The 24,604-nt window shown below is 40.1% G+C and overlaps 1 protein-coding gene across 1 annotated transcript; it reads right to left on the bottom strand.

The window, feature by feature from the left end:
• Window positions 1-4,374: 4,374 nt before the first annotated feature.
• Window positions 4,375-11,534, bottom strand: LOC310662646 (vomeronasal type-2 receptor 26-like; the record flags this gene model as incomplete). Its single annotated transcript, XM_083409590.1, has 6 exons — window positions 4,375-5,273; window positions 6,072-6,198; window positions 6,959-7,186; window positions 8,378-9,241; window positions 9,588-9,879; window positions 11,320-11,534. The coding sequence occupies 6 exons, from the start codon at window positions 11,532-11,534 to the stop codon at window positions 4,375-4,377; spliced, it is 2,625 nt and encodes an 874-aa protein (XP_083265716.1).
• Window positions 11,535-24,604: the final 13,070 nt, after the last annotated feature.

The raw sequence follows: 24,604 nt of genomic DNA, 5'->3' as shown, positions 1-24,604 counted from the left end.
AAGATACAATAAAGCACATTCTGAGTAAACATCAGGAAGAACTCTCTACAAGAGCACTCTGACTGCAAGAGTTGTTCACCAGTGCAACTGTCTTACTCTCCCTCCCTTTTTCTTTCTTCTGCCCCAACCTTACTCTGTATAGAATGTCACATCAAATGTAACTGTTCTGTAGAAAGAACTCTACAGCCTGAAAAAAGAGATGATGCACATACTTTTGTAAACGAACACAATATTTAATAAAAATTATTTAAAGAAAACAGTAGGTGACTGAAATGAGGAGTCCCTCAAGGGTGGAAAAACAGAATTTTTTGTCAATTATTTAATTCATTCCTTGTGAGCTAGTAAGTTACTGTTTAAATTGAATATGTATCTTTTTATATTCCACCATTCAGCCAAAGAAAGTTTCACATTATAGCTTACAGACATCAGTGATGAGACAGTCCCTCCCCTTAGTATGCTTGTTTAAAATACATGAGGCAAAAGGAAATGTGATTTGGAGGAATGTTAGGGGCATGGAAGATTCTTACTATGAAACATCAAAGAGGTTCTGTGTTGGGTTTTCCTTGAAGAAAACTTCATAGAAAATATAACAGATATGTGAAGCTATTCCACCAATGATGAAATCACCTGGCTGGTACCACTCATGTGGAACAGGAATAGGAACATTCACAGTGCACCTGATAGTATTATCGGAATTAGAAACAGAAGGCATTAGAAAAAGCAACACCAATAGCATCAACATCCTGGTAGTCAAGCTTCCTTCTGAACACAGACTCTATTGTATTTGCTCCTACTAGCTGCCTAAGAAATGGCTACATTTGATGATGCATGACTCCTTTTACCCACACATATAATAAAGAGTATGAGCTGCATTCAGAGATTACAGCATCAGAAATTGATGCTGCTCCTGGCCCCTACCCCAGTTCTCAGTACATGGGGTTAGTTATAATCACTTTCAGGCTTACTTGTTGTTTTCTAGCTGCTTCTGGGAAGCATCTGGAGGTTTGTCCTTGTGAAGAAATTGCCATGATTTGGGTAATTGCAGGGTAGGATTATGAATTACTTCTTCAGGGTTTTCATTCTGAGTGGCTCTTTTGCCTTTTTTTACTCATAGTTCTGCTCCTTACAGGCATAAAAAGTGATTGAATGACTTTTCCATGGCATAAAAAGTGACTGAATGACATATCAAGAAATTCAGAGTGAAGTCATTGGGTAAATAACAGGGCTAAATTTTGAGATAACGGCCACTTCCAAATGCCATTTCCCTTCAAGGGAATGGGAATAAAGACCTCTCTATACAGTGTGTGTGTGTGTGTGTGTAGCTTGACTGTCTTGCATGAATGAAGAGAAGGTGTTTGGAGGAGTGGGGAATCTTTTTCAGCCTGAGGATTGAATTCCTATCTGAGTAATCTTCCAAAGGTCATATGACCGTGGTGGGTGGGACAAGATGTGAAAATGGACTGAGCACCTAATGCAAATTTTACTAATGCATAGTGTCTACTTTTTACTCACACACTCCTCTCTATTCCCATTCAGATCACCAGGAGGTATTGTCAGAGTTCAAGGATGTATTCCAGGGAGGCAACAACTCAGAATATGAAGTGGAGTCACTGAGCAATACATCCTAGGGAGAGCTCTGAGGCTCAGAAAAAGACATTTTGAGGGCCACATGCAGCTGGTTGGCCAGAAGTTTCCTCTCCCCCACTGAATTAAAACTGCTTATCATAAACCAACCCACAGTACTGATTTCCTCAGCTCACTATGCCAGTTTGTTCTGTTCTCTTTCCCCCTTAATATTGCTTTGCACAAATCCTTTGTCAGCCTGTCCTATATTATATTGTAATGAACCTCAATCCAATAAAAGAGAACACCACACCAAGTTTCCTGATTTGCCCACTTAAATTCCAGAAACCATTGTGGGATGCAAGTCTGGTTGTAGTTAGCTGCTTCAGACACTTGCATGCCCTTCAATATTCCTCAGATGAAAATAGTGACATTTTATTCTACATCAGTATCACTGCTTGACTCTTGGTCAAGTATAAACGTTATTAGAGGAAACACACAAAACTCCAGTATTTTAATATAGGTGAAGAGTCTTCATTACAAATAGTCATTTAACCAAAAAATCAATTGCTCTTCATTGCTATTGCTTCCACTTCCAACTGGATTTTTTAAACAACAGAAGTCCCTACAAAACCTTTAGGGGACATCTATGCTACTACTAAATTTCAGAACATGAGCACAGTCAATCCACATTTCAGCTTTCCTGAGAAGTTTACTCTTTTCTTCACATCAAGCCTTTGTATGTCACAGATTTTGCTTTGTGGATCAGCAGTCCACAAAGTCCAGGGGTTGGTCAGCAGTCTGTGCATTTGAAACTCTTAAATAGATTGATTTTGCTGCTACAACTGCAGAGAGACTTTTTCTTATCCCTGTGTGGTCTGCATAGCCTCTGGGTTGAAGCATTTCTTCTGACTTTCCTAAAGAGCTTCAAATATTGTGGTTGTTTTTTTATCATTCTGAAAATGCCTTCACACACACACACACAAAACATTGCAGTGTGGGATAAGGAAGTCATATTTGGCTAATTGAGAGAAAAACTTAAAGCATGGTTCACCAATTGCCCAGACTCAATCAATCAACATTTGTAACAAAAATAACTTACTAACCTGAGACCTACATCACAGTGCTAGGAGGTGCTATCTGGTGAAACTAAGGTGAAACTTAACTGTCAGACCCAACGTCTCCTACATATATTTTTTGTCTGTCTCAAGAGAATGGAGTGCATCTCTGGGGTGAAGCCAAACTGCTGTATCAGCAGCCTTGCTGATGTGGTCCAAAGGAAAGCAGAGCTGTTATTGAACTTTGTTAAATATTTTTTTATTAATTTTCAATTACTAAACAACATAGATTTATTGATTCAAGCGTTTCTTTGCCCCTCTCTTCACATAAACAAATCTGCCACATCAGTGGATAAATATCAACAATGTGATGCTACCTTGTGTGAGGCTTGCAATCTGAAGACACAAAAGAAAAGGAAATTGAGAGAGATGTAGAGAGGGAAACAGTCTTACTGTGGAACCTCAAACAGATTCTGTGAAGGAGGCTCTTTGAAGAAAACTTCATAAAATACATAATAGAACTGAGAAGCTATCCCACCAATGATGAGGCCACCTGGCTGGTACCACTCATGTGGAACAGGAAATGGATCATTCACAGGGCATGCCAAAGTATCTTCTTTGCATGCAACAGGCGATTGCAGAAACAGAAATACCAAGAGCCAGAACATCCTGCCTCTTAAAACGCAGAGCTTCCTGTGTCCATCAGTACCAGGTTCCTGTCTTGAACTGGCTACTGTGAATGATGCCTGGCTTTGTCAATGCAGTTCTACAAGAGAGCTCTGTGAGCTGTTTTTGAGAGTCAATTTCTTGGAAACAGGTGCCTTTAATAGATTGTCAACACTTTGATTTTAATTCTGGCTGTTAATATGGGGTGCGGCAATCAGAAAGTCAACTGATGAAGTATTGCCTATATTTTGCCCCTATTCCCAGTTTTTTAGTGCCTTCTTAAAAGCCTATCTGGCTTTGATTATGTGAGGAAATTATAGTGATTTGGATTATTGCAGGTTGAGATAATAAGTTGCTCAGGGTGGTTCCCCCCCGCCCCAAGCGGCACTTTTGGCAACAAGAGGCTGGTATTTGTGTGTTTCCCCAAGTCTCATCACAAGTTGCCTATGCAATTGCCTTTCCATTTTCCAATGTGAGTCAATGCCAATCAGAGTAAAGCCATTTTCTTTGAGGTTGAAAAGCAGAAAATCCCAAACTATGATCACAGCCCAACTCCAGCTTCATCTACGCAGTGAATTTTTTTTCTACACTTTTTTTTTTTTAAGTGTAGTCTAGGAAATGACAGTTACAGGCCAATCCTTACACAAAAGGCTAGTATAAAGGTAAATTATGCTGGGGAGAAAACCTGTTTGAGTGGAGCCATTTTCTTCATGGCTGCAAAGCAGAAATTCCCAAACTATGATCACAGCCCAACTGAAGTTGCATCCACACAGTGAATATTCTTCTACACAATTTTTTTTAAAAAGTGTAGTCTAGAAAAGGACAGTTACAGGCCAATCCTACACATGAAAGTCTGGTTTAAATGTAAATTAAGCTGGGGAGAGGTACACCAGATTAAAACACCATTCTGGAGCAGGGCTATTGCTGGCAGAGAAACCCAAATCTTGTATAAAGAAAAAAGAGCTTGAAAATAGAGTTTAAATCCTTCCTGCAAAAAAGGGACACTCTGAAGACATTTTTAGTAACCACCTATATACTAAAACCCTTAATATATAACAAATCAATAGGACAAAAACAAAGGTATTTCTCAGTTCTTTCTCATTATTTGCTCCCTTTGGTTCAGCTCAGGCTTCAGCAAAATGGTATAGCATTTAGGGGCAAAGATGCAGCCCAATAGTCCAGCGCTGGAAGACAAGATGGAGAAGATCTCCACCAGCATCATGGATTTTCCTTTGGTGCTGAGGTATGTTGGGATAAAGGACAGCCAAACACTGCAAAACAGCAACATGCTGAAGGTGATGAACTTGGCTTCATTAAAACTGTCCGGTAATTTGCGAGCTGCAAATGCAACAATGAAGCTGGCAATGGCCAGGAGGCCCATGTAACCCAGGACACAGTAAAACAGGGTCACTGAGCCTTCATTGCACTGCACAATGGTTTCTTCCATTACTGAGTACATGTCTAGAGCAGGAAATGGAGGAGAAGTAATCAACCACACAGTACAAGTAATCACTTGAATGAGGGAACAGAAAAGGACAATGGAGTTGGTCAATCTTTTTCCCACCCACTTTCGCATACTGGAGCCTGGCTTAGTGGCCATGAAAGCTGCAACTACAATGATGGTTTTGGCCAACACACAGGAAACAGCCACAGAGAAGACGATGCCAAAAGTGGGTTGACGAAGAAGGCAGGTCACTTTCCCAGGTTGTCCAATGAATAGAAAAGATGAGAGGAAACATAGCAGAAGGGCAATGAGGAGAATGTAGGTGAGATCCCTGTTGTTGGCTTTGACAATGGGTGTGTCTTTGTGTTGAATAAAAGTTCCTAGCACCAAAGCTGTGATCAGGGAAAAAGAAAGAGCAACTAAGGCTAAGCTGACACCTAAAGGTTCCTCATAAGAAAGAAAGCTTATAGTTTTGGGGATGCATCCATTTTTCTTCTTATTTGGATACTGATCTTCTGGGCATCTGAAGCAGTCATCCATATCTGAAAAACAGAATAAAGTCAAACTCACATAGCAATTCATGTGTGCCTTTTGTCTACTGTATAACATTTCTGCTGAATCTTACATAGATTTTTTAAAGTATTTTAAGGAGCCATGCTGTGCACCCAGCAAGGTGTTGGCCTTTGTCCAATGTCACCCAGATGGCAGAGTGAGTGGGACCTTGTTTTTTTGCGTTGACTGTTAACTGAGAAAAAAATGTATTCTGCTCCCATATTTAATTATATCCAGGCTAGAATACAATTTGCCTTTCATTTGGTGCCGTAGCCATTTTTAGGCATTCTAAAGCCTTTGTGGGCAGAAAAGCCATTAGGCAGAACCACATCAATAGGGATGTACCATAAAGGCATTATAAAATGATAGGAGCAAGAAATGTCCAATCTTGCCTATCTCTCTCTCTCTGACACGCACCCACACACATGCGGTTACCTATTGGGAATCTAGAAGCTAAAATTCTGGCCTAATTTCACCCAGGATGGACGTCTAGGTTGTCCCAGCCACCACATAATTCTCAAATATGCAATTTCTTCTACAATTGTACTACTTGTCAGTTTCTCTTAAATTATGTCTGGAATGAAATCATTTGGGGGGTGGGGCTTAATTTCAGATCCATATGCATGGGATTTCATCAGCTTTCTACCTTTTTGAAGGTTTTGATGTGAAGCTACTGGAAAGTAGCAACAAAATATTAACACTGCTCTGGGCAGGATATTATTCACAACATATTATTTAAATTCTTTTCAACATATATTTGTTGATCTTGTACAATGAAACCTGTCTACCATTCTGGTTTGAAATCTTCCCTTCTGGACATGGAACACAATCATAGCAGCAAAATTTCTGCCCTTCCTTTCTTTTCTTCTGATTACCAGGGCGGCAGTAGTCATTGCACACAGAAATAGGCATAGCCTGTCAATAAACAGGAAATCATTTCAGAAGGGAGAAACATTTTAAAGTAATGTTCAGACTCTGAACTTCAGATAAGAAAGCGGACCTCTCTTCACATAAATATCTACATAGGATGATTGCTTTGTAAGAAGAACAGGTATTGGCTTATTTTTGTTAGGAAACCAGAAAAAAGAGACAATACATTTGGCATGGATTAAACTAGGGCACCTATCACTCTCCTAAACCTGTCAGGATTTGGTAAGCCCTTTTTGATTCACACTGACTTTGAGTCATAAAACTCCATGAAAGTGAAACAAGTCAACCTGAAAAGACAACCTTCTCTTCCCCACCGGTTTAAGAGGCCCATTGTAGAAGCCTCTTAAATCAGAATTCAGCTGAGGAGCATATCACAATATCTTCTTACCTTTAATATACACAGCTGTCAAGTGATGAGAAAGGCAATTCTCAAAATTATGTGGTTCCCACCAGTAATGTGGGAAAGTGTGCCAACCCTACCTCTGATCCCTTTTCTATTGAAACAGAGACAACCCTTTCTTCTCTCATGAATCAATTTTATCTGGATCATCCTGAGCACTATCGTACACAGTAAATATTATTTTAAAATTTATTTCAACTGGGAACATAGATTTGTTTGGCATGTTCATAGTTTCATCTACCGCTGTCCAAAATATTTCAATGGAAATAGTAATGGTTATTTTGGATAATCTAAATGACCCATATGGAGAATGTGGGGCCCAGAAGAAAACCCTAATCTCCAGACCTGATTAAAACCATTGTGCCACATGATCTTGTCCTCATGAATGATGAATTCTTTTCCATCAACTGCATCAGAATCAACCCATCCAACCTTCACTCGAAGGAAGGACCTGTTTGGGAATGTGATTGTATTCATGATGTCAAATCCACCTCCCATTTCTCTTTGATCAGTAAAGGATACAATTTCTCCAGCTGAGTTGTTAAATGAAATGTCATGAAGAACAGGGTGGAGCTAATAAAAAGAGAAAAGAGAGTAGAATTGAAAATAATATAATGTAGATTTTGAACAAAACGCCATGATTTACAGAAAGCCTTCTTTATTAATCTTATTTAGGTATAGTAAAATAGCTTCAGTTAACAAAGAACACGTGTGAAAAATCAGTGATTTTGACACAACAGCTGGAGACTTTATTATGCATTCACTGAATGCATAATATTATTTCTATCAACATGAATGCTATTTAAAATGCACACATTTGTCTTTTTTCAGTGAATAAGATTGGCAATAACATTTCAACAGCACTTCTGGATCAAAATATAATAGAGTAATAATAAACAAATGGTATTTCAACAGGCTGAAAGGAGCATAGTGTAAGACATTATAATTGAACTTGTTATTCCAAAACATAACCAAAAAATACCATTTCCCCATAAATGTGTTAGGTTGGTCTATATGTATTCTTTCATAGTTTACTGTAATCATAGCTACTATGCACCAAATTTTCTCAGTCCATTCAGATATAGTAGGAGAAATGCTACTGTCCCCCATTTTTAGCAATATTACTATCCACAAAAGTAATAAAATTGCATAGTATTACTGTATTATTTTCTGGAACAACATATTTTACATAACCAAGCAGAAATATTTTAGGTTCCAAGGGTATGTGAAATCTTCTGTTGTACTAATGCAGATTATAATAACTTTTTTCTCTTCAGAAGTTAAAAATGCATTGACTAAGGTATGCAATGCCATTTAACAACATGTGTGGATGAACAGTATGATTAAGTCTGCTTCAGTCCTATTTTTCTAGAATAAGAGGTGCCGGAACTCAGCATGAACGCCTCCCTCTTTCTCTTAGAATGGCAATGGCACCCATCTGAGAGGTGCTAAAACTCACCTGAGATGTTCCTGAACCTACCTGAGACATGCCAGAACTGAGTTCCGGTGAGTACCCCCAAAATGCTGTGGTCTGCTTTCCTTAAACTATAAGGCGGCGAGTGGGCAGCTTGGTTCAGGGGCAGCTTTTGGGCTGATTAAATGACCCCCGTGGGCCGCTTGTGGCCCATGGGCCTTAGGTTGCCAACCCCTGCCTTCATCTGTCAGGCGGCATTGCTACTTGGTCACAGTCCCATGTCAGCGATCCTGTACTAATTTATTCATGAAAACAATATATTTTGTTTCTCTTCATTTTGGAAACATTACCTGCCAAGGTTTCAGATCTTGAAGTTTTAATCGTTTGCTTCTACTCATTGCTCTCTGCTTGGATCTAGTTGAGTAAATGTTCTGCAAAGCATGAGCCACAGTATAGACACCATTGTAAATGCTGTAGCTGTGACCAGTCATGCTCATTTCAAATAGAGACCTTGGAAGGTTCTGCAACCTCTCCTCCCCAGTACACATGTCATTGACCTCCACTGGCGCATCAAGATTTGGAAATACACAGTCAAATGCTTGCTTCCAGAATTTCTCGAAAAAACCATCTCTCTGGGTCCAAGGCGGCTTTACACTCTGAAGAAACTCTTGGAATGCTAGAAGATTTTGTGAGTGAATTGTGAAGGAAATGGAACCTTGGAAGAGCAGAACATTCCAAAACTTAAGAAAACCCATGGATACGAAATCAGTCTGGGCTGTAAAGATCCATACCTTTATAAATGATGTGTTTTTCTTATTTGTAGGATCTGACAGAAATATAATAGTTCTCAGTGCTGTAATTGCTAGAGATTCTCCATAAACAATAAATGTAGTGACTTTATTATCTCTGATTCGTACATACATATTTAAAGCTATACCATGCATTTCATCCACATTATCAACATGGAGTTGTTTTGGGATTCTTTGTGTGAAGGCTGAGCAAATTCCATTTTCAGAAAGCAATGGCTCCAGAATCTGCAAGAAATGTTCTCCACTGTTATCATTCAGAGCAAGGAGTCCAACCCACGTCCATCCAAAATGCTTAAGCAAGCGGATAATCCCAAGAAACTGGTGGGCTTCATTGGGCACCATGCGGTAAAAAGAAGGAACTTGACTTGCATCACTCTCCGCTGGGGAAAATGAACCATATGCAAACTAAAAGAAAATGTGAATATAATCTCAAATCATACAGAAAACATTCATCCTATAGCATTTGGCTTTTTCTTCAACAAATTCTAAGCTTTCTTTTTTTCTAATTGCACATTTTGATTTGAGCTGTGACTAGAAATGTACAAGGAATATGGGATGTAGCCTTTTATATAACTAAATTTTAAATTATTGATCCTGACTAAAACAGATCCATTAATTTTGTTGAGTCTGCTCTGAGTAAAACCACTGAATAGAATACTTCCCAATATGTCTGCTCTGTGTAGAACAAACATGGAAGTAACCCATAGAAGGATGAAGAAATAATTCCCATTGGCCCCTTCATATCTCTTACCTGTGGAATCTTATAGAGACCTAATGTGTCTGCCATATGGAAGGTGGTATCATGGCCAAGTCCCCCAATGGTGGATATGAGGGTTTTCTGGGTGTCACATTTGTAGTTGGGAACAAATGTCCTCATTTTGAAGAGGAGGTCTAGAGTCGTACGGTATGTCATCCTTGCATCATAATAGCTGTCATAGATGTGGAAGCCAAGTGTGATATTGGGCAGGATATTGGGATTCTCATTGACTTCTTTAACAGCAAATGCCAATGCAAGAACGTGCTGATAGAATTTTGTCACCACACTGCAAATAAAGTAAATTAGTTACATACATACATATATATATATATATATATATATATATATATATATATACTGCAATACTGGACACATTCTGTTTCAAATTGAAATTATTTTATTTGTGATTAATACATCAAATAATACATCTACTTCTGCTTCATTGACTACGCAAAAGCCTTTGACTGTGTCGACCACAGCAAACTATGGCAAGTTCTTAAAGAAATGGGAGTGCCATGCTCTCCAAAGAAAATCCATGATTGATCAGGGCATTACTACTTTGTATGACATTCTTTCATACCTGCTGTTCTTCTATTGCTTAACATTTCCATCTTGGTTGATCAAGGGAAAAAAAAAAAAAACCCTAATCTGTATCTCCTTAAGTACGTGAGAACTTCATTTAACTGAAGAAATATGTTCTGTACGGAGAAAGTGGCAATGTTAACCCTTATATAAAAGTTATATTGAATTCAATGAAGCTTGCTTCTCAGCAGAGAGTTGGGGTAAGGTGAGGAAAATTGCTTGCACATCAGAACCACAGAATTGATGTGTGTAGTCCACAGTAGCTAAACACAGTCATTGAGCCTTTGGGTGTCAGAAACAAAGGGGAGTCAGGTGGCATTGGATTTATCTTCTTACTGACGGTAAATTTTGCCTACTGTCTCTTTCCTGGCCTAATGCCCTGTCCTTACAAACTTGTTCCATCTAACCTGACTCAATGCAATTCAACCAATCTCCAGAACCCTCAAATACACCCACTTAATGAACTTGCATTAAAACCCAGGGAGTTTCACCATGGAACTTTTTCGGATCAGGAAAGAAGAAATGTTTTTCTGACATTTTCCTAATATTTAATGGAAATAAAAAAATCCCTCAAGTAATTAAAACCCAGCACAAATTGAAACTTTAAAACACCTAGAATATGAGGGTAGTAAAACATAATACTCTTTTAAACAACAAGGAAGCTTTGGGGATATTGAAGGACAGTGTATGGTAGAGCTCTAGTTTTTTAATTTCTCTGCAATGTAACCTTATCTATTTATTTACATTTTCACCCTTCTCTTCCCAACAAATACCCTTGGAGTAAATGTAATAAAAAATATGAAGACTCTTTCCCCATCCCTTTACAAAATAGAAATCATGTTTTACTGTGGGAGAACAAAAGCCATATTTGCTGTCTGCAAACATAGTAGACTGTGGAAGACTCAGGAGGTGACTGAATGAGTCTCAGGAGTACATAAAGTTTCTTGTCAATCATTCAAACCATTTTTGAGCTGTGAGGAAATATTGATTTAATAACTTTTTTATTCCACCATTCAGTCAAAATGTGGCTCCGACTGCAGCTTTGAAACATCATTGATAAGACAAGCCCTCCCTTTAGGATTCCTGCCTGAAAGACATGAGACAAAGGGAAAGACAACCCAGAGGGGGAATGGAAAATTCTTACGATGAAACATCAAACAGGTTCTGTGATGGGTGTTCCTTGAAGAAAATGTCAAAGAAAACGTAACAGTTCTGAGACACAATCCCACCAATGATGAGGTCACCTGGCTGGTACCACTCATGAGGAACAGGAAAAGGATTATTCCTGGGGCACCAGGTAGAATTAGAGCTATTAGAAACAGGAGTGATTTGAAATAGCATCACCAATAGCAGCAACATCCTCGCAGCCTAGCTTCTCCCAGAGTTTGATTCTGCTGTGTGCATCCATAGCAGCTACCTTTAAAGAGGCTGCATTCAATTATGCCTGGCTCAGTCAATGCAGCTCTATGAGGGACATTATGAGCTACATTTAATCAAAGTGTTACAAATGCACTCCATGAGTAGTAACAGAGATTATAATGTCATAAATTGAATTGATATAGCCCTGCCTGACATTAGCCCCTCCATTCTCTCTCCATAGGTCATGGGCTTATTTTTTATCATTTTCAGGCTTGCTTGTTGATTGTTTCCTTGTTCTTTCGGGAAACCATCTGGAGGTTTAACCTGGTGGGAGAAAGATGCAACAATTTAAGTAATTGCAGAATAGGAGTATTAATTACTTGTTCAGAGTTTGGAGTCTGAGTGACACTTTCCCTTTTTTGCTCCTAAAAACATATTCCCTTGGTGAACTAACAGCAAAAGGAAGCTCAGAGTGAAGACACTGGTTCTGGGAAACAAAGCAGCAGTGCTATATTTTTTGTTTTCAACTCCACATGTCTTGCAGGATATTGGACTAAATTCTCCATAAGATTAAGCTATATTTAAAAACAACAACAACACACAATGTGCATGAGCAAGTTTCACTGGTTTTAAGTTCATGTCAGCTTAATTCTAATCTTCTTTGTTAATGGGCTGTAGCTTACTTTGTATCAGTTGGTGGGACACTCCAAAACATGCACACCCATCAACCTTCCCAATTAAATTGGGAAAGCATTTTGCTGGCATGCTATCATATTAAAGCACAGCACCAAAACCACACAAGACCATGGCATCTCAAAATGTGTGTTTGGGAGTGCCATGCTCTTGAATGGGTCACATAAATCTCACGGAAGCATGGCCCCAGAAGATGTGTATTCTGGTTTTGGTCAGCCTTTTAAGGTGTCACAAAACTCCATGCTGATCTTATTGTACTATGCTGTTTTTGTTAATTATAGCATTTAATTTTAAGTTTGTTAAAGGCTAAGGAGTAAACCCTACAAAAATCCAAACTGGAGTCCCCAAGATGGTTGGATGGTGCCTTGTACGCCTCCTTCTTGCATCTTCTGCAGTCAAGCTGGTACAAAACATATTGCTCTGCTTTCCTTTGGGCCACATAAGTGAGGCTGAGAGGGAGGGGTTCTTGTCATCTGGGAAGCCCAGGACCTCCACATACCCTGCCCAGGCTTGTGCCCCATGGAGGTAATTTTTGGTTCTGCTAGCACACTGGTTTGACTTCACCTCTGGAAGTGCACTCAATTGTTTCTTGAGACAGATGGATGCCAACAATATCTTAGCCTGATTTATAGGTATTCTTTTGTAAAATTAGTTTAATCATAGTTACTAAGGACAAAATTTCCTCAATCCATTCAGTTACAGCAGGAGATATGCCCATCTAGATTTTTAGCTATTATAATAATAGCAGCAGCAGTTATGACTGGAACCTTTTGTAACATTTTTGTGAGATTCACAGTTATTGTGAATGACTAACGTTGATAGGCAGAGCCCAGGGGTGGGGGAATGAGATGGTTCATCACCCCCTTTAAGCAGGTGTGATAACACAGAGTGCTCCAGTAAAGGGGTCTGGATGGAAGATTCTGTCCTGAATCCCAGCTAGGGAGCTGATGGGCCATAGAACTTTAAATGGTGGACGGGGGGCAGCTTAGTAGATCAGTCTCTTGACTCTAACCCAGACATGACCCTGTTCAACATCAACCTTCAACCAGGAGGCTGACTCAGGACACACAGACAATACCTAAGTCTACCTATATTCATAATCAAAAAAGTTGTGGCCATTTTCAACTCCAGAACATTGTTTATTTTTTCTCCATTTGTCTCCAGGGCACACTGTGCAATACCTAATGTCAAAAGGTAGGGAGTAGTTTAAAAACAGCAAGGGAGAGCAGGCACCATCTCTCCCTCAGGATTGTGGGTGCCCGCTGCCACACATGGGCGTGCAACATCATGCAGCCAGTGAGTCATGCTTTTCTCCATGGAGGGACTGGAACTCAGAGGCAGGGAGACTCTAACTTCACACCAGAGCCCTACTCCCAGGGAAAGGATGCCTTGCTGGTTGGCTGTGATGTGCAGACCTGAACTCCTTCTCTCACTTTCTTCATTGATTTTGTGGATGCCGGGCCCCCACAATTATATTATTTTGGGTGTTCAAACACCCACAGCTCCCTGGAGTTGGCTCCTATGGGGGAGCGAGAACTGTGTGCAGTGCTTAAAGTTTGTGTCTGGCCCACAGCACTGTCCCCCTGTTTCATTGTTAGTTTCTGTTTGCCGCTGAGCAGCTGCTTAGAGTCACAAGGCTCTGTTTACTTTCCAGACACCTTCCATACTGTTGGAAGTCTCACGGGATGGGACACAGATGTGATGTTCGTGGTTTCCTGTTCCTTTGTTCCTCTGTAAGAACCTTTCTGATATCCTAGAAAGATACCATGCAAACCACGTTTGCCTAACTTTGGAGCTTTGTGTTGTATGAACCCACATGTCAGAACCAAAAATTCCCATGTGCTTGATGAATGGTTTCTTGCCAAACATCTTTTCATAGGGGGTACAACCAATCGGTGACGATAATCTGTGATTAAAAGTATAAACAAAACAGCTTCTTTTGCCCTTCCTCTTTGACAAATACACATGGATCAGCTTTACCTTGCTGAAAACCTAGATAAAACAACACTTCAGTGAGTTTAGAGTGCCAGCATCATGCACTTTGTTAGAGACCATATAGGGACTTTTGGTGGAGAATGCGTTTTTTGCCTGCCTGGAATATATGATTGAACAGTGATGATGTCTCCTGGTGGTTTGAATGGGAATAGGGAGGAGTGTGTGTGAGAGAGCGTAAAAAATAGACACTATAAATTAGTAAAAATTGCTTTAGGTATTCTGCCCATTTTTACCTCTGGTTCCACCCACCCCAGCAATTGGCCTTCAGATGGTTACTCAGAAGGGAATTCAGAGCTCACGCTGAAATGTTTGCCATCCCTCCAGTTCAGCAAGTGAGTCAAGCTACTTAAAAAAAATAACACCTTAACTGTATATAGTAGTCTTGATTCCCATTCGCTTGGAGAGAAAGAGAGCTGGGAAATGGCCTTTATCTCAAAATTTAGCAATGACTTCACTCTGAGGTTTCTGTCATCTGTTTGCCATGGAAAAGTCATTCGCTCAACTTTTCTGCCTCTAAGGAGGAGAACTGTGAGTAAAAAAGCCAAAGAGCCATTCAGAATCCAAACTCTGAAAAGTCATTCATAATTGTCCCCAGCAATTACCCAAATCACAGCAATTTCTTCACCAGGTCAAACCTCCAGATGCTTCCCAGAAGCAGCTAGAAAACAACAAGCAAGGCTGAAAGTGGTTATAACTAACCCTGTGTACTGAGACATGGGGTAGGGGCCAGAGGCAGTCAGGGCTCTAGAAATTAAATTTCTGATTTTGAAATCACTGATTGTATTCAAAGAATGCATCTATTACACTTTGATTAAATGCAGCACACACTCTCTGTTATAGGGCTAGCTTAAGTGAGCCATATATCATCAAATGTAGCCTTTTCTAAGGAAGCTAGGATGGGTGAACACAAAAGAGTCTTTGTTCAGAAGGAAGCATGGCTGCCAGGATGTTGCTGCTATTGTTGTTGCTGTTTCTAAAACCTCCTGTTTCTAATCCTTCTAATACTTTCAGGTGTCCTGTGAATGATCCCATTCCTGTTCCACATGAGTGGTACCAGCCAGGGGACCTCATCATTGGTGGAATTGTTTCTCATATCTATTATATTTCCCATGAAATTTTGTTCAACGAACACCCAACACAGAACCTGTTCGATATGTCAGCGTAAGAATCTTCCATGCCCATAACATTCCTTCAAAACACATTTGATACAGCAATGTCCTGATCACTCATCAATATTCGTTGGTCTGCATGTTGTTTATTAGCTTAGATGCATTGATAAGAAATAAAACGAACTCATTTCAGTATCAATTAATTTGAAAAATAAAACGGTGTACAGTATTGCAGTATATTAATTTTTGTAATTCCTATACTATATTTGCAGTGTGGTGACCAAATTCTACCAACATGTCCTTGCCTTGGCATTTGCTGTGAAAGAAATAAATAAGAATCCCAGCATTTTGCACAATGTCACACTTGGCTTCCACATCTATGATAGCTATTATGATGCAAGGATGACTTACCGTACAACTCTAGACCTTCTCTTCAAAATGAGGACATTTGTCCCCAACTACAAATGTGACACCCAGAAAAACCTCATATCCATCATTGGAGGAATTAGCTGTGATACTTCCTTCCATATGGCAGATACATTAGGTCTCTACAAGATTCCCCAGGTAAGATACATGGGATACAGGGATGTGGTGGTTGTTGTTTTTCCTTTCTAAGCTGTATGCAATTATTTTTCTACTTAGAAAAAAAGAGTGTTCTTTGAGTGAAATGATGGAGTAAATATTACCTGATGTGCATACTCTGAGTAGAAAAATGAATCTTCTTGGAATAAGATTTAGTTTGCTACAACCTTACACCTTTATCCCAATTTTTCCTGTACATATTTTCCTGTACAAATCACAGATAAAAAGGCCATTTTCAAAAAAGCTTAGAAGAAGCCATCAAAGAAAGAACCATTCCATTAAAGCTATAAATAGCTTGAACTATTAATTGTTGAATAAAGAGTTACATGAGCTGTATGCAGTGTTTTTTTTTATACTTAGAGTAAACCCATCAGGTAATATTTATTCTATAGTTTCACTCAGAGGTTGGATGTGCTTTGAGTGAAGCTGCAGAGTAAATATTACCTGATAGGTCTACTCTGACTAGAAAAAATGAGTCGTTAGTTTGGTAGAACTTTACATCTTTCTCTCCCCCCCCCCCCATTTCTTCCTGTATATTACTTTTCTCTATCCCTCCCCCCTTATCTGCTCAAATCACAAATCAAGATGCCATGACAGGAAGAATTGTTGGATTAAACCTATAAATGGCTTGAACTAATATATTTTGAATAAAAAGTCACATGGAACAGAATGAATTAATTTCACATAACTACAAAACATATTTACATTTTCTTATAGCTTTCATATGGTTCCTTTCCTCCAGAGGAGAGTGACACAACTCAAATCCCATCCTTTTATCACATGGTGCCCAATGAAGCCCACCAGTACATTGGGATTATCAGCTTGCTTAAGCATTTTGGATGGAAGTGGGTTGGACTTTTTGTTCCTAATGATTACAATGGAGAACATTTCATCAAGAATCTGGAGCCGTTGCTTTCTCAAAATGGAATTTGCTCAGCCTTTACACAAAGATTCCCACAACAAGTCCATCTCAATAACTATGACGAAATTCACAATGTAGCCCTAAATATGTATGTACCCTTCACAGAAAAGAAAGTCACTACATTTATTGTCTATGGAGACCCTATGACAATTATATCACTGAGATTTATTATATTTTTGCGAGATGCTTCAAATAGGGAAAACACAGGATTCATAAAGCTGTGGATCTTGACAGCCCAGACTGATTTCATATTAACAGAGCTTTCTAAATTTTTGGACTTTCAGCTGTTCCAAGGTGCCATAGCCTTCACAATTCATTCACAAAATCTTCTAGTGTTCAAGGAATTTCTTCAAAGCATAAACCATTCCTGGACCCAGAGAGGTTTCTTCAAAGTCTTCTGGGAGCAAGCATTTGACTGTATATTTCCAAATCCCAGTGCTGCAATTGACACCAGTGAAGTGTGTACTGGGGAGGAGAGCTTGGACAGTCTTCCAAGGTCTATATTTGAAATGGAACTATCTGGCCATAGTTACAGTATCTACAATGCTGTTTATGTGGTGGCTCATGCTTTGAATGCCATTTACTTGTCTAGATCCAAGCAGAGAACAATGAAGAGCGGTGGAAGATTAAAATTTCAAAATATTCAGGCTTGGCAGGTAATGCTTTGCAAATAAAAAGAAACAAGAAATATGATTCTTTCATGGAATTAATAAGCATAACCTAAGATTTCATCTTTTAAAAAATCGTGTTTTTATGGCATCACCCATTTCACATATTGTCAATCCGACCCCACCCGCGGTGGACAGCCAAGAATGGCTAAACAAGAAGTGTTCTTACCAAATCTATTTATTCAGTATTCACAAAGGAAGGCCTTGAAAAGTGCCTGTCTTGCAGTAATGGCATTGCTACGAGTAAAGCTCCACCTCGTACACAGCCCCATTAAATGTCATCTCTTCGTTGGCTGATCTGTACTTTCTGTCTGTGCTTTCTGTTCTCCTGCCCTTAATGCCCATTGGGTTCTGGGGGAAGGGGGGGTCTGGGATGCTTTCAAAAGACACTGAGTCTGTCAGTTGTCTCTCTCCTAGTGCTTCTTCTGCTTCGTCTCCCAATATTTCCCAGCTTCTCCCCACTGCAGCCTCTGTACTATGACTTTCTGCAAACCACTGATTAAAATCTATACTGTCTCCCTCTTCTCTGGGAAGGGGGGGGGCGTTCTACACCATTCCTCCTTCTCAGACCAGTCCCTGAAACATAGTGACAAATTTTTACATTTAAACATTTGCTTCTGTGCATTTGGCTTGAAATATTCTTTTTCCATCGAATGCATAACAAAATTTCCATCTATTGTGTCTTTACCCAAATCCTTACATTCATGATGTTTTCCACAAACAATTACCTGCTGCCTTATGGTCAGTACTTCTTCTACTATAGATTTCATTATTTACCTCATTCTTACTATAAAATAAGAAGGAATTCTGATTTCTGTTTGTCGGTAACATCAAAAACATTATTGAAAATATTCACTGAAGAATGATCTACCCTAATCTTCCAACAGAAATATCTCAGAGAAATTCTCCCAGAAAGTAGCTCACACACCAGTTGTAAATTTGCACCAGTTTTAAATTTGCACCAGCACTCAGGGAAACTTCCCTCAATCATAAATTATAATTACCTCAGACACAGTGAAAAGGAGGCTTTTGAAGGCAAATACCCCATTCAGGCTCTTACAAGGCTTTTGAGCAATATATTGGTTCATCTGCTCTTATGTCACTCACCCCTCTCTTGGTTCACAGGAGCAGATAGGTTCTCAGTCTCCCAGCATAGAAAATGACATTTTCAGAGCATCAAATTTTCATCCCCTGTTAGATATTCAGTCAGCCATCTACTGTGTCGAAGCAGCTTATTTTTAAAGCTTGCTCTATGGAAAGTGAAGCTAAAGAACTGTATCTAAATAATGCTCATAAAGGTGATTGTAAATCATGGTAGTTAGTTCAACACCTCCATTATGTTTCCGCCCCTTATCTCTCTTTTTACCTTTCAATTAGCTGCACCATTTTCTTCCTGCCATTTCATTTAACAACTCAGCTGGAGAAAGAGTGTCCTTTACTAATAAAAGAGAAATGGGAGGTAGATTTGACATCACAAACATGCTCACCTTCCCAAACAAGTCTTTCCTTCGAGTGAAGGTTGGATGGGTGGATCCCTTTGCTCCCGATAGAAAAGAATTCACTATTCATGAAGACATGATTATGTGGAACAATGCTTTTAACCAGGTAGAGAATCTGGGTATTCCTTTGATGTGATGCACTTTTGAGATAACCACCACTTATCTTTGATAGATTCATGGGAAAACAATGTTTTAATAATATTTATCACATTTCATTTATGAGTGGCAGGGCTTAGAATGATTCAGGTAGAAATTATTTATTCATGTGCAGAATATGGTTTGTCTCTACTTCAACAGGAAACTTTCCATGACTCAGCTGAAGATCATGTCAAAATAGGGGTAACAATCCCCAATCTTCTAAGTATTCCTAGACAGCTAATATTGGTTCCCAGTCTGAACCCCATCTGGGAGGGGCCAAAGGCTGTCAGTTAGCTTCTTCTGACTAAATTTGTTGCTATATTCTGCTGCTGGTTAGGAGACCACAGAGGTTAAGTGACTGCTACCTGCTTCCCCCTTCCTCCTTTCCCTAGGTCTTTCCTTCTAGTATGCAGCATGAGATAAGCTTATCATCATAGTTTGGGCCCATTAGGAATGTATGATATGTCTTGTGATTGACTGGTCAGAGTGGGCTAGGTGACTTATTCCACTTACTTTATCTATTCCACTTTACTTTATCATAGGGCTCTGTGAACCATGTGGGTGACTTTTCGAGATAAACATGTGTCATAGCGGGTTTAAGAGCCTGATAGAAGATTTAAACATTTCCCACACATGTTCTACGCTATTTATAAATTCCTAAAGTTACTGCCAATAAAGTGGATCTTGTGTCTTGCCTTTTCCCCCTTGGTTTAGTAACAAAAAAATAGGCCGATGGCTCTGCTTTGTATGAAGCAGCTTTCTAATGCTTTTTGCTTGATGTTCACATTTTTAATTTCAGTGCAGTGACTGAATATTTTTTTAAAATAAATATCTGTCTCTAATGAAATTATTTGTTGTTTCTGGATAGGTGGTCCCCATTTCTGTATGTAATGACTACTGTCGCCCTGGAAATCAGAAGAAAAGGAAGGAAGGGAAGAAATTTTGCTGCTACGATTGTACTCTATGTCCAGAGGGGCAAATTTCAGAAAAGAATGGTATATGGCATTTTAGTTGTTCAATACTCCTAATGATTATTGCATAAGATCCTTGGAAAAGAATTAATGACTACACTTTGCATTTGCCTGTACAGGTGCATAATGACTGACTCAGGAAACTGGTATTGGGTTGAACTTGGCCAAACTTTATTGATTACTGGAATGAGTAAGTTTGGTTAAGGCATTGGGCACATATCCAGCATCAGGCGGCCCACCTGCTGCTTGGTAGGAACCTGGTGGGTTGAACTAGTGCTAGGGAGTTGCCCCTGACATGGATTGGATTCAACAATCCCACATAAGCCGCCATTTGGAGAGATGTTTAGGCGCGTGGATCCCCTGGTGAACTCCAAGACAGAGTCACCCAACTGTGCAAGCAGGCCAATGTTATTGCAGGTGAAAATTCCTCCCTGGCCCCGAATACGGAGAACATGTAAACCATAGCAAGGTCTGAAGGCAACATGCCTGCTTTCTCCCCATAGCTGTCAACTTTTCCCTTTTCTTGCGAGGAATCCTATTCAGAATAAGGGAATTTCCCTTTAAAACATTTTCCTTTGACAGCTATGTTTCCCTCCTGGTAAAGACAGGTGGGTGGAAAACCACAAAACAATTGTCCAAGCGGGCAGCTTGAACCTGGCCACCCCTTAAATCAGCTAGGGGAGGGCTGATAGCAGCCCCCAAGCCCCTGCCTTTGATTGGCTAAGTGGGAACTGACTGCCCTTACCTAAAAAGCCCAAAGCGAATGGATGTTGACAGCTCCAGGGGACCATCACCTTTCATGGCAGGAAGATGGTGGTCTTCCTGGACCCACACTATCCTGCTTAGAGTGGTGTACTAATCAAGAAGGACAAGTGTCCAGCATTTGCAGATTTCTCATAGATTCAACAGAATGCTCAAAGGGTAATTCACATAATGTTATATGACCATCAGCTCAGTAAAAACCAAAAGGTTAAAATCAACAGGAAGGAAAGGGCGCACATGAATAGTCACTGAAATTTGACCCTATCTTATATTTCAGATATGGATGACTGTGTCAGATGCCCAGCAGATCAATATCCAAACAAGAACAAAAATGGATGCATCCCCAAAACAGTCAGCTTTCTTTCTTATGATGAATCTTTTGGGATTGGCTTGGCCTCCCTTGCTCTTTCTTTTTCACTGCTCACAACTTTGGTGATAGGAACTTTTATTAAATACAAAGACACTCCCATTGTCAAAGCCAACAATCGGGATCTCACCTACGCTCTCCTCATTGCGCTCCTGCTCTGCTTCCTCTCCTCATTTCTGTTCATCGGACACCCTGGGAAAGTGACCTGCCTCCTTCGCCAACCAATGTTTGGCATCGTCTTCTCACTGGCTGTTTCATGTGTGTTGGCAAAGACTGTCACTGTAGTTGTAGCTTTCATGGCCACCAAGCCAGGGTCCAGTATGAGGAAGTGGGTAGGGAAAAAACTATCCAACTCCGTTGTCCTTTCCTGCTCCCTTGTTCAAGCAATTATTTGCACTGGGTGGTTGATGACCTCTCCACCATTTCCAGATCAAGACATGTTCTCTGTAATGGAAGAAACCATTGTGCAATGTAATGAAGGCTCAGTGACCCTTTTTTACTGTGTCCTGGGCTACATGGGCCTCCTGGCCATTGCCAGCTTCATTGTGGCATTTGCAGCTCGCAAATTACCAGACAGTTTCAATGAAGCTAAGTTCATTACGTTCAGCATGTTGCTGTTTTGCAGTGTTTGGCTGTCTTTTGTCCCAACCTACCTGAGCACCAAAGGGAAACTCATGGTGGCAGTAGAGATTTTCTCCATCTTATCCTCAAGTGCTGGATTGTTGGGCTGCATCTTTGCGCCTAAATGCTACATCATTGTGCTCAGGCCTGAGCTGAACAACAGGGAGCAACTGATAAGGAGAAAGATATAAACTGTATCTTTTTTCTGTAATATATTGTATTGCTGTATATTAAATTTTTTAGTATAAAAGTATTTATTTTGGGTGAGTATCACTCCTCCATGGTAATACTCTATTGGGGGTGGGATTTTGGACATTTTAGCTTTCTGAAATTTAAGCAGATATAAATGCTTGGTCACCTTAGATCAGGGATCAGGAACATCTGGCCAGTGGGCCCAATTTTGCACGGTCGAGGCCTCAATTGTTAGGCCATTCCTGACTGACCACACCTACCTTCTTCACAGCCACATTTTATGTGGCTTCCAAGAAACAATCAGGAGCCTAAGGAAAGTTTCCAGTTTTTCTCTTCCTAGACGAAGGTCCCTCTGGATGACTGTATCCAGGTTTCCTAACCCCTGAATTTGAAAGTCTAATTAAAAGCTTCTACAAGAGAAAGACAATAAGGAACATAATGAGATTCGTCTTTCTAGGAGCAGGCGAAACTGCTAAGTCTGCGTTGTTAAATTTGCTGTAATGCTGAACATGCACACTTTTGTTTATGGTACTCAGATGTTGCTTTTGACATTTTTTAATTTTTACTATTATGTTGTTTTGCTTTTTTATTCTGAAATTAATTTGGGGCTGATTGATTTTCAAATGCAATCTTTTAAAAGGTCATAGGGTGTCAATCAAATCAACCAAAGGCCTGGTTAAAAAGGAACATTTTTGCCTGGCACCCAAACGCGTATAATGAATGCACCAGGTGAATTTCCCTGAGGAGAGCAATCCATAGATGGGGGACCACTGTAGAGAAGACCTGTTTTTATGTTGCCACCTTCTGGACCTCTTGAGGAGGAGGCACACTGAGGAGGGCCTCAGAAGATGATCTCAGGGTCTGGGTAGATTCATATGGGAAGAGGTGGACCTTGAGGTATTTCAGCCCTGAGCTATTTAAGGCTTTATAGGTCAAAACCAGTGATTAGAATCGGGAAGAATCCTGTGGGTCATTTAATCCAACCCACTGCAATGCAGGAAGCTCAGCTAAAGAATCCACGACCGATTAACATCCAACCTTTCATTAAAATGCTTCAGTGAACTCCTTCGCCTCTGGTGGGAGTCTGTTCCACCGTCAAACAGCTCTTACAGTCAGAAGGTTCCCATATAATCCCTCTTAAAAGAATAAAGAGTCTTTCCTTAAAAGGAACAAAAGTATACTCACACTCAGTTTACAGTATGATTCCTGAAGGCAGGTTTAGCTAGTAGTTACAGAACATAGTGTGAGTTTATCCCTTAGGGGGATTGAGCCCATGTGCAGGTAGCTGAGAGCCAGCAGACAGCAAAATACATTAAGAGAACAGCATCAAGAAAATGAAATGGCTGTAGGAGAGCAGCATGGCATCAAGAGGACTATGGCGGCGTGACACGGCTCCTTTATGGAGTCAGCCAGCGTCACACCGATGTCCCTGGTCACATGCAGGGGAGTACACCCCATGCCATTGGAAAAGGAACTTATACTGATTGGAGTAACATTCCCCCTGCCTGTGCCCACTCTAGGGAAACAAGGAATGTTGTATTTGACTGCTCCAGTGAATTATATCCCCCCAAATTGTGCATGAGTTGCTCTGTCACTGGCTTGGGCATGGGTGGCGGCAACAGGGGGGCCATCTGATGATTGCCCTAATAAAGCTCAACAACTTTTTGAATCCAGATTTTTACCTCTGGAAATATGGCAATACTAGAGTTGGAATCTCCTTTCTTATAACTTGAATCCATTGACATGGGTCCCACCCTCTGCAGCTGGGTAATGTGTGTGTGTGTGGTGGGGAGCAGCAATCATATGATGATGATGAAGAAGGGGAATCCTCCTTGCTTAATTTCCACTGTAACTGCTACAAAAATGTAAAATTCCTCCATTTGTCCAGCATAGTAAAAAATTGGTGGGTTCAAGCAGGTGAGTCAAGACAGCTGTTTTTAAACAATAGCTTTACTATACAGAGAGGAGTTGGTTCCCATCCCTTTGGAAAGAAATGGAGTTGGGATGTGTCCTTTACCTCAAAATTTAGCACTGCTATTTACCAAATAACTTCACTCTGAGTTTTTTGTTGTCAGCTTACCATGGAAAAGTTATTTGGTCACTTTCTCTGCCTCTAAGGAGCAGAACTGTGAGTAAAAAATGACAAGGAGCAACTCAGACTCCAAACTCTGATGAAGTCATTCATAACCACACCCAGCAATTACCCAAATCACAGCAATTAATTCACCAGGTCATACCTACAAATGCTTCCCAGAAGCAGCTAGAAAACAACAAGCAAGCCTAAAGGTTGTTATAACTAGTCCTGCATACTGAGACCTGGGGTAGGGGCCAGAGGCAGTCAGGGTTCTAGCAATTAAATTTCTGATGTTCAAATCACTTATTGTAATCATAGAATGGATTTGTTACATGTTGATTAAATGCAGCACACACTCCCTATTATAGGGCTGGGTTAACAGAGACATGGATCATCCAATGTAGCCTTTTCTAAGGCAGCTAGGATGGGTGAACACAAAAGAGTCTTCATTCAGAAGGAAGCATGGCTGCCAGGATG

This window comes from Podarcis tiliguerta (genome assembly GCF_965153285.1).
Source record: "Podarcis tiliguerta genome assembly, chromosome: 13".
Classification (NCBI taxonomy): Eukaryota; Metazoa; Chordata; class Lepidosauria; order Squamata; family Lacertidae; genus Podarcis; species Podarcis tiliguerta.
This window is presented reverse-complemented; position numbering and strand designations above follow the sequence as displayed.